General features: G+C 39.8%; 1 protein-coding gene across 1 annotated transcript; it reads right to left on the bottom strand.

Annotated features, from left to right (window-relative positions):
* Nucleotides 1-6,050: 6,050 nt before the first annotated feature.
* Nucleotides 6,051-8,429, bottom strand: LOC110040039 (growth arrest-specific protein 1 homolog). Its single transcript, XM_020745227.2, has one exon. It carries the CDS (start codon nucleotides 8,412-8,414, stop codon nucleotides 7,425-7,427), a length of 990 nt encoding a protein of 329 aa, XP_020600886.2. The 5' UTR covers nucleotides 8,415-8,429; the 3' UTR covers nucleotides 6,051-7,424.
* Between the last annotated feature and the right edge of the window lie 3,101 nt (nucleotides 8,430-11,530).

Here is an 11,530-nt window from a genome sequence, read left to right as displayed (position 1 = left end):
CGCAAACCTTAAGTATTTTAACTCCACTTTCATGAATTTAAAAAATGCTAGGCTAGTTTTGAATGCGAAATGCAAAATAGTCGTGTTCACGCCAGTTTACGTTATTGTTTTGTGATAAACAAAATATAGTTCACCTTGTCGCTTATATTTATATGCTTACAAGAAAACATAACTTTAAAAACAAGTTTCTCTAGTCCCTGACGGACAAGCCATTGTTCGACAAACGCCTCGTCTTTCCCGATGAACTCATCCATGGCACTTTCCAAAACACGTGTGTCGAATGCCCGGGGGTCGCCCCGGGGTACGCAAATGCCCAGCCCCCGGGCCGCGATAAAATTGCGGATGCTCCACCCCCGGGACTGACAACTTGAGCAAATGCCCCGCGGTTGCCCGGGAGGGGATGGGCACTGCTGGAATTGACTGATGCATAAACTGGGATACGAGCCTTTTTGTCAAACTCCTACATCTTTGATCGCCGAAATAATCTTACTGAGTCTGAGGAGTGAGGCGGTTGAACGATCTGGACTCGGGCCCTGGCCGGGGTCATTGTGTCCAGTGTTTCGTTGGGCAAGACACTTTACTCTCGCAGTGTCTCTCTCCACCACCCAAGTGCATGAATAGGTATCACAAATAAATGTTGGGCGTAACACTTCGACGGACGAGTTTCTCGTCCAGGAAATTGGGTTAAGCTTATACGGTGTGGTACACTTTGACCTGAAGCAGATTTTTACTACCTTACCAATCAGTGTTAACTGCTAAATAACAAAACTGCTGTGATTTATACATGCATGCATTGAGTACATGAGCAGACATCAGACTTAGGAACTCTAAGACACCACGCAAAGTTTATTCCCTTGTTGATAGGGATGTTCTTCCGCGTCTTAAAGTGTTCGAGAGCGTTAGTTCAATATAAATTGTTTACAGAGCTACATATGCACATAAAACATGATTGAGCTTCCGTCACACGATCAATCCAGTGTCCAGTGTAGCAACTAATTGTCAATGTCAATGTATCGAAAAAAACCACAAGATATCGCCTTCGCTTCCACGAAAATATAAACAACAGAGGAAAAGGACGTAATATTTCAACGTTACTCCAAATTTAGCAAATTACTGACAGGTAAGTGGTTAAACCGCAGAACCACCACGAGAGGCTTGATACGACATCGACAAAGTTGACGCCCGGGATTTGGCGGTTTTAGGGGGCCAGTCCTTCCTGCTCGAGCGTTTCGGAGAATCAGTTAAAACACTGATTAAGCACGTACAGCCTGCATTGCCTCTTTTCAAACACGATAGTCTTAACTTCATCCCTTGCGCTATCATTCTCTCGATTTTATTCCAGACTTGAATCGACAAATATGACCTGACCCCGAGCTGAACCGCTTTACAGAGATGATGTTCACGATAAGAACAGCTCTTATCGTGATATTTGTTCGTTTCAAAGTGTTAAATTAATAGCCTTTGATATTTTACGGCACAAAAGACGCCGACCGGCTCATAGGCTGGTTTCTCTTGGAAGGCGGGGCTTTTGTTAACGCGTGCTTCCTTCTTTTTGTCTGCCGCACTTCACCCTTTCAACTAACAGAGGGAACTGATTAAAGTTAACTAATAGATTTGTCATTAATTTTGTATTATTCATTGTATTCAATTCTTTTTTTTACCTTCTATTCCGAGGAACAACACCGCAATTATGCAGCACCAAAATGGAATCCTCGACTTTCGCAAGAGAAATAAACTTACAGAGGAAGATTGGCTTTCTTGCTTTCTACCTCTAAGTTAGGTTATTTTGAATGTGTGACAATTAAACTAACTAGCGTTTGTGCGCAAGAGAGACGATATATAGAAATTGCCTCCCAGAAACAGAGCGAAGGGTAGTGTTCCGGTAAACTTTGTTGTTTTCAGTATGCCACCTTTGCCAAGGGAGGTCCCGATGACTGAGGAACAAATTACTTCTTATAGTTACCTCAGCTGCTTTCTTTCTATGTCACCCGTACATATTGAAGCAGTGCTGATTAACAGGGATAAGCGCAATAATGGGTAGCAAAAGTTTATTTCGTTATGTAGGATGTTCGTTCAGTAAGTGCGTGTATTTGCCTGTGAAGTGGGAGAGGACCTTAGGGATTTGAGCTTTATATCCAAGTTTGCTTCGTTTTTCACGTGACATTATCTTTGCTTGGGAAATGGCTGGTTTCAGACAAGACATCTGACAAAGAATATAACACAAACAACGGTGATAAACATTGTGAAAGCATAAACATTTGCGAGCTGAATTTCTGCATGTGGCAGATACACAAAGGACCTAAAGCGCGATCATGATGAGTCAAAATCGGACTACCAAGTCTCAGAACTAACATTAATAGAAATGTTTGTTAAATAGTAGGGAGAATTCATATTTTGAGCACTGACTTGGAATGCTAGAAGGGTTCATATCCAATGGCACGTTTTGAGTCTAGACGAACATTATGCAGGCCAAGAACATTTGATACTTGAAATAATGTTTGATAAGTAGGATGTTTACTTTCAAGCCTATTTAGGAATAACCTGGTCAGGTCCAACATGTCACCCGCCCGCCGTATATCAGATACCAAACACCGAAAACTTGTCATGTATGCAATATTGTAAAACAATCATTAATCTTCGAGCAGAAATCCTGAAATGTAACCGTTGACAACTGAAAAGGATTTTAATTACGACTGATGATCACAGAAAAAATATTTAATTCAAAATAGTGGAACTTGGAAAAGGAAATCTGGACTCGGCTCAACAAGGATTTCGTCACTGAGTACCTTTAATGTCAAGTGGAACGAACGATATGATGATGTTAAAAATCTATCACAGATAACCACAAAACCCTAACACATTTTGTAATCTTCACTTTTATTTTTGGTGAAGATGACACAAGCCAGTTTTGACGACCACTAAATGTGACTTACAATCTGACCATTTTCAACGACGAGAAAAGCATTACTCGTTCAGTTCAAAGCCAAACATATCAAAATGAATTCCTAAGCTGATTAAACCAAAGGTCTTCAAAATAGTCATAAAAGGTCTATTGCGTGCAGTGATAGAACGCACTTAATTGGTTTTACTGTCTAGTTGCCGTATTTACTCATCGTGATCGTAACACGCATCCTTTATTGTCTCCGAACGAGAAAAAAGGGGCAGATGCTTATGCAATATTTTGTTCTTTTTCTAGTAAATAGCTTGAATCATTCAAATATCGATTCAAATACGACTGGAGGTGATCACTATGGAAACCAGTGCATGCGCGCGACCGTCGTGGAAAAGAGACCACGACATCACGCGATATTCAAGCGTTCTGCTGAAAACAGACTTCGAGTCTGTCTTTAGGCGCAGGTTCTGTTGCTGGGGTCTTTAATAAATACCAAACCAATACCATCAAGGTCCACTGTTAGTTGTGTCGTAAGCCCAATATTAGAGAATCGCCATTTTGAGGGACCACAAGAAATCACCTTTTGTTCTTTTAAGTCCTACTCACCCATGGGAAAGTATGCAAGAAAACTAAATTAAGAGAAAAACACTGCTCGCAGATTAACTGGTTCGAAGAATCTAGCAAGGGGTTCCACAGCTTGAGCCATGAAATTTCAAGTACCCTCTTGTTTTCTGGCACTTTCAACAAATACTCACTCTGAGGGAACCCATTAAAACCTGAAAAAAACGCAACAACGGGTTACCCTTTGGAGTGTTTATGAACCCATCTACAGGTTAATCCACCGTAAATAGTAAATTATAAAGGCGCCGAATGTCTAGTTTGTATGAAAACAGACCAACTAATGAAGCTCACCTCCCATTTGTGAAAGGTCTTGTAGCTTGACACTATCACAAGAATGTACGCCTTGTCGCAACGATGAAATGTGTCGGATGCTAAAAGGAACCAAGTGTCAAAACTGTTTGTCGTTTGTCTTAGATTGCTTCGAGGGCGATCATTGAAGAAGTCTGTAAACATTTCAAGAGTTTATAATCAGGCATAGTTGATAAAACTAACGCAGGTTTTCTTTCCTGTAAAAGAGAAAACTGAAGTGATACCTTTAGATCTAATTAACTCTTTTTGACCTATTTTTTTTAGTTTCAATTACATGGTTAAGGAGTATCTGAGAAACATTAATGTGCCGTGTTTTCGATTAAGTTGTTTGTAATGACGTGGATACGATTTTGATGTGTGTGCCACCAACAAGTGAAATAAAACACGGTCGAGGTCGAGAATACGAAGAAAACATACGTGAGAAACAACAATGGTGATACTTTGATCTTAAGTCAAACGACCCGGGGGTACGGTTTGAATACTAAAGGAAATATTTGTTATGGAAAGAGCGTGATGACACATGGATGTTTAAGGTTATCACTCAGAATGGAAGCTAGCAAAATAATGTTGGAAAGGATGACACATGGATGTTTAAGGTTATCACTCAGAACGGAAGCTAGCAAAATAATGTTGGAAAGGACGACGTTTTAGTCCTAGTTTCTAGTCGGCCTGTTGTAGACTTGAACAATGTTCAGTCTAGTAATGCATGCAGCAAGAAGACTTTCACAATTTTGGCGTTGAGGTTCTCGGAAGTGATAGCAATTTTTGGCGGTCATCAAATCGCGGCATGTCGTAACAAGACAAATTGTCACCAAATTAGGGCGACCTTACGAAAAGAGAGCCGTAAATGAAATGGGCTGTAATTGAATCTCGATAGCGGAAATGTATGTCTCGTTGTTTGCATATTCTGTCGTTTACTGTTAAGCGATCTTCAAGATAGGGTGAAATCTTTACCTCTAAGACTTGTATACACTTAAAAAAATGGGCTGTATCTTTTCTGATATCAAGGTGAATCATTTGTCAGAATTTCAAGCAATTCCTTCGCCAATAGGTTTTCGTGATCGCATCCAGACGTTGAAAACATTGCAGGAAACTCGAAACTTTAGCATGCCCGATATAACATGTTAAATCTTCGCCTTGGCGCGTTAAGGATTCCAGGAGAGTCATAAGTTGGAAACAAGTTATGCTGACAGTTATTGGCCAGCTACTTGGATTTTTTTAGAAAACTTGTTATGTGGTTTAATATAAAAAAAAGTTGCTTGGCCCAGAGTGTCAGCTGCAAGATGCTATTTTTATTTACGTTTACTTCCCACATTCTATTACTTTGGCACCGTTAGCGTCAACAGAAGGCGAAAATAAAGTATTCTAAAATGACCCTGAGCAATCAAACGGTAATTTACGCTGTGTTTGTGCACAGTTACTCGCATCCCAATCCATTTATTCACGACACTACAAACTAGGCGTGGCTGTACTTTGTCCCACCGAAAAAAGATTGGAAACCTAAACCTCATTGCGACTCTGCGGAGAACGTTCCAAAATATTCGCAATTTAGGGGTAGTTGTAAGCTATTGATCTCCCTCTTATAGAGACTATGTTAAACTGGAATAAAATAAAAAAAACTGACCAAAACTCCCTCACTCTAATTTCTCTTCATTTTGCTAAGCTCGAATCTTCCTGTTAGTTTGATACCTGTTGTTTATTTTACTGTAACCACAAGACTTTGTCACATTACGAAGTCTGCTGTGTTCACTCACTTTTCAGTCTTCAGGGTCATTTTTTTTCCTTTTGTGTTACGGGCGTGAGAACTTTCGGACCTTGCATAGAAGAGTTTACGAAGTTCGAAGTTCACAACCAAACAATTCTTGTAATTGAGCTACTGGGAAATCAATACTGCCGTGCTCGGGTGATAGATAAAATCTTGTACAATTTCCAGTACAGTGGATTAATTCTTTACGGGAGATCAGGAAAAGATTATTATTTCATCAACACTTGAAAATATCACCTGTGAAATCAGTAAAATGTTTTTTTTGTACTCTAAATTTTTCCCTGCCCTGAGCTTGAAGGCGCGATTGAGACACAACAGCACAGCACTAGAGGAATACAGCTCCTCTAATTTCCGCTCAGATCACCTAATTGACTGAAGACTGAGTCTCTGTGTTTGCCCAATGTAGCAAGCGATAATAAAGTAAAACAAAAACAAAATCTTCACCGAGGAGGGGTAACAGAATGAGGTTAAAATGCTTATCTTTAATTAATTTCAACTACTATTTGGGTTGGGTTCTTGAAGGCAATTCATTCGATTTGAAGGCTTTCGCGGAAATCGTCCGAACTTCGCGCTTGTCTTGCAATGAAATGCGCTTTTCGTTTCATTGCTCATATGTTTACTTGTAGGCAAACACGCTACCCCGGTCCAGAACTTTTCTTCCTGCGTGCCCCTTTGTCGATCAGATTTAAGCTGCGCTTCGCCTCACCATGGCTTTCTCATTTCAGGATAGAAAGAACCTCTGGACTACAGTAGACATGGCGAACTAACTTAGCTTAGGAGGTAGATAAATTACAAGAAAAAAGGAATAATATTGTTAAGATGATTTTTCTGAGATAATTGATTTTTGTCTCAAGCTAATTATTATATACATAATACGATTAAATATACGGAAACAAAGGAAAAGGTTTAAAAATTTGAAATCTCAAGCGAGGCTTAAGAAAATCAAGGGCCGAACATAAGCAATTCCTATTTCTTAGTGTTGATGTCGTTTTATACGTGTTTTATCATGTGTCCCAAGTGGCATTCCTTAAACCTAAACGTAGAAACAAGACGAGTACACGGGAAAATATCTGACGGTATTATCGGGTGCTAATCCATGATATGAAGCCCTCTTGGTGCTCGATTAGCCGACGTAAATGCCAATATATAGAGTGACCCCACTATGAAAAGATAATGGTTTAGACGACCCCAAGATTATAACAATAATGATGCTATTTCAAGCATTCTCTAATGCACTACTTATTGCCAATAATTCCGGCTGTAAAAAACAAAAACGCAACAAACCTGGTTGTCAAACTGTTGTCGGGTAGTGATTACCCCAAGGACAAATTGACTCAAACAATCGATGCTATCAGCGCGCTCGAATGTATCTCCCGCTAAAGTGTCTAACAACGAGAGTCAAATGGCTGCTCTAATCAACTCTCTTTCATAGGTTTGGCTTCAGAAGGAAGTTTTTCGATGGTTCAGGGACAGATTTTAAGCCGGCATACTCGACAAAACGAAATATGCAAATTTCAGACTGTTATATAAACGTTCGATTAAGTTGATTTAACTAAATTATCAATAGCCCTAAAAATAATCCCTTTCCGGACAATTCTCTATACAGAATGAATAGTTTTGTGCAATGCTTCCGTTGAAGATTTTGTAAGCATGCGGTACTGACAATGCTGTGTACGAGTAAAAACGGATAACATGACTGAATGAGGCTTGCAGTTATTAAAACTCACGAATGAACAAATGAACGGTCAAATTTCTTCATTTTCTAACGAACGGGTATTGTTCAAAGTCTGGGTTATAAGAACCCACAAACGTCACTCTGAAAATAAACAAAAACGGCTATAGATTGAGAAACACGGATATGTGTGCCATGATTGCTGCATAGAAAATCCACACAGGAAGTTCAAACTGTGAATTGGCTCTGCTATTTTGGTTATCATGTTGAGCTCTCATGACTGTTTGTTCTGTAGGCGAGGGGTAAACTGGCCTTCGAGGACCTCGCGTCCCTTTACACAGCGCCTCGTAATTTGCACGAATACCACGGCAATACGGTTCCTCTCTGCCGTCACACTCGCAGTCGTTTAGCGCTTTTCCCAGCACCGAGCCCAGTAATTCATCTTGGCTGCTTTTACAATCCTGAGTGCATTCCACGCCTGAAATTAAAGACGAACAGCGCCGTAGAAATCTTTGTTGTATTGCTTTACATCTTTTGTCTTCGTTGCAGCGTTTCCTTGCTGCGGTACAGCTAACGAAAGTATAATTCCCTTGGCTGCTAAGTAAACATCGCTGCAAGCGCGCCCTGATTGTGAGACACGATGCGTCTCTATCACAGTCGCAGGTTTCCATTTGCTTTCCAGCAGCAGTAGCGGTGAGGTTTATAATGGCGCTTACGCATGTTAGTGGACATGTTTTCGCCATCGGTCCGGAGATTCCATTCGGCCAATCGTCATCGTAACCTAACGCCGACTTGCAGACATCTCCGTTAAAAATTTTCAGGAGCATGGCACCGCATTTCGTGAAGTCCCTTACGCACTTTTTCTGAGCTTCTTCGCAAAGGAGGACACTTTGTGAAAGAACAAGGACATTCGCCAACCATAGAAACCTCCACATGACGAAAATTGGAGAGTTCTCCGGTATAACCTCGCTCGTTCGCTTGAATGTATCTATCGAAAGATGATGCCAGAATATATAACGCGCGATTGACTGATTTGTTATTTGACGTATTGTAGGGGTGAAATTCGATAATAGATTACGATGAAGTGACCAATAGAAAGCGGCGTCTGTCGATATGCATGACCCCAGGAAGTGGCTATTGTTAGGGAAGCGCATCCTCTGTTTCCTGCTTGAATTACCTTTATTTCGTGGTATTAACCAGAATTAGCGCCCACTACACTCCATGACTACAAAGCATGGCGCGTATCGGCTTCTCTACGACCAATCTTGTTATCGTTGTCTTCTGAGGTTTAATTAAAACCCTCTCTGTATCTCATGCTCATTCATGTGAGGGAAATAGAATGGTGAAAAATAAAGGCCAATCGTTTCGGAAATTGGAAATGGTAGTTTAGCATAAAATTGATCTGAAGACTAGAACTGACCCCATAAAAAAATCCATGGATTTAAAACAAGATCAGAAGGATGAAAGTGTTCCCTAGTGGGTGGCCGTTAAATATGCTTTTACTCTATTCTCACTGGAACGCGAGAACTTTCGACACCGTATGACACTCTAAGAGTGAGCCCTATTGACATGTATATGCAAACCTAGAGATTACCAGCGCTAAATCAGTTAAATTGCTTTAACAGCGTAGAGAAATAACTAAATTTAAAAGCCGATAACATCATGTGATGAAAATATCGTCTAGCTTTTGACAAAATTTTTCCCATGAATAAACCTTGTGTCTGCTCTGTCTAATGTGAACCCCGGGGGTACACCCTTATACATGATACACAGGTATGTGCAGCGCCAGAGCTTACGGCATGTTATGGTTTTTGAGCCATTTTGGTCTGAAAAAGATTATCGATTTCTACCGTTTTGATCTGAAATTGGGTATGTTTAATGCACTCTCTGCACGAAATTATTTTTTCCTTAAGTTTAGGAAAATCACATCATGCTCTATATGAGGGTTTTAAAAAGCGGACTTACAACCCCACCCTCCACAAAAACATTTAGGGAGTATCCTTCCCCCACGTAGAGAAACTATCTGCATTTGAACTTCGCACTTATTAAAGGTGTTAATAAGGAAACCACGGTACGAGTTAGCCAAATGTCTTTGTTATATGAAACTCCAGGCAACTTACTTCAGTCTTCATACTTGACATTATATGTTGTAAATATCCTTACTCTGATTAAAATATATAAACCAGTGTTATATATTTGATGTTTGTTTGTTTGTTTGTTTGTTTCCTCATCGGGAATGCCGGTATCGTTAATCTGATGAGTTCATGACTGTGGCTTCTTGGAGGCTGCGAAACCAATTTGCGGTATTGCTCAGCGGGTTCGCCATTGAAGTTAAATAATTTTGGTGTATTCATTCGGATATGGTAAGAAACCAAATTTTCTTATTATTTACAACCATTTTCTCTTGTTACAACGATTTCGAAAGGAGGGAAAGGAAACCTGCCCTACACTAGAAAATGAAGTCTGGCAAGGCCTGGGAAAAACATATTGAAGTGTTGTTGGTTTTATAACGCTGTACTAACATTGCGTACAATGTTAACTTGTTAGAATTCCCACTATTGGGACGCTAACCAGTTGGTATTAATTACAAAGTACGAACGAGAAGTTGAGGTCGAAACTACCACAAACAAATCCAGTTCGTGCGGCAAGATAGGTAACATGAAGAGAGGATCTCCAGATTTCAGTCAAATCCAGTTCCCGAAAATACATTGTTACACCGCCTTCTACCGCTTATGCTTGGTTTCCGCGTTAAACAACGCGGTTTTTGGAAGGGAAAAGAGAAAGATTATAATTGGATAGGAACCTCGCACAGTCACAAAGTTAACCGTATATGAATCACGTTTGTTTTTCCTACGATCGGCAAAAAATCCCAGTGAAAATCGAACGGGAATTATAATTTAAATTCCCCATTATACTGATCGAACAAGAAAGTTCAATTACTTTCTTACCATATAATTCACTGAAATTACGGCGAAAGCGCTAAAACTTGAATTTCCTTTCTCGTTTCCAGGTCTACAGGAATATTGGACTTTCTTTTCCCGTTTTTTCGTAGTTTTGATCCCGAAATTCGAAAATTAGGTCTATAAAAATGTTGAACTTCCCAAAAAATTACAAGAGAAAAATGATAATCACACAAAGCTCGTAACATAATCTATTCTCCAAGGGGGTATCCCGGACAAAGTTTTCATGATACGGAGAGACTCCGCCCCATCATTAGCCTGTTCTCAGACTTCTACTTACCTGTCTAGCCTGCAAGTGAAATGTCATTTTTTTTTTCCACGTGAAAGGAAGAGTAGACGTCTGTACCCTGGCTATAGGCTACTCCATAATTGACAGAAGAGGCAACCCTTTTATATGTCTTCCATAGAATGTGATTTTAAGAGAGTGTTACCTGTTCATTATAGCTAAGATTTGTGATTAGCTTTTGCCTTTAGATTACTCCATTGATAGATATTTCTCGCTAGATTACGACTACCGATGAGCCTGTGCACTACATCAACATCTCTGTAGGATTGGAGTCAAACTGTCATCTATTTGTAGATGTGGTTAGAACTGATAATGAGACAAAAGCTCATTTATTTTTATGCTGCCCTTTATATTGCCCTTCGTATGCTGCCCTTAGGGGAAATTTTTTTTCTGACGTTGTTGGCATTGCCTCTAACGAGCAATGGTTATGATTTTCGGACTCTCAAAAAGTGGATATCTTGTTATTTGGCTCTTCTCGTTTATCAAACGAAGAAAACGTTGAAATTTTCTCTCACGTTCAACAACTTATAAGAAGTGTTCAAACGCTCAGTTTTAATCTTAATGTTAAATCTATATTTTAAGAGGTATGGTGTCGTCCTTGCATAAGTTAAATGAATGAATAAATAAATAAATAAATAAACAAACAAATAAATAAATAAATAAATAAATAAATAAATAAAAATACATGATATCCCATTCACATACGTACAGTAAGCACATCTTTGATTGAGAAGCTCCATAAAATACTTAAACGACATCCCCACTTAGCCCCAGGCCCGTAGCTGCGCCTGTTCGAGGACTTCGAGATACTTTCAGGTTAAGGTTGTAAGCACCGCTTAGTTTATAAGCTTAAATGACAACTTTTCCTGCGTTCTCTACACTTGAACTCGCAAAATCCCTAACGTTTTATCTTTCTCCAGCTTGAGAAGCTCCTGTTTTGGAGTCGGGAGCCTCCACATAGGTTTCTCGGCTTACCTTTGGTACTTGCCCCCTCGAACTGTTTGTTAACAGATTCGGTCGTATC

This window comes from Orbicella faveolata, unplaced genomic scaffold, assembly GCF_042242905.1.
Source record: "Orbicella faveolata isolate gen_17 unplaced genomic scaffold, um_ofav_v1 contig_26, whole genome shotgun sequence".
In the NCBI taxonomy this organism is placed as follows: domain Eukaryota; kingdom Metazoa; phylum Cnidaria; class Anthozoa; order Scleractinia; family Merulinidae; genus Orbicella; species Orbicella faveolata.
This window is presented reverse-complemented; position numbering and strand designations above follow the sequence as displayed.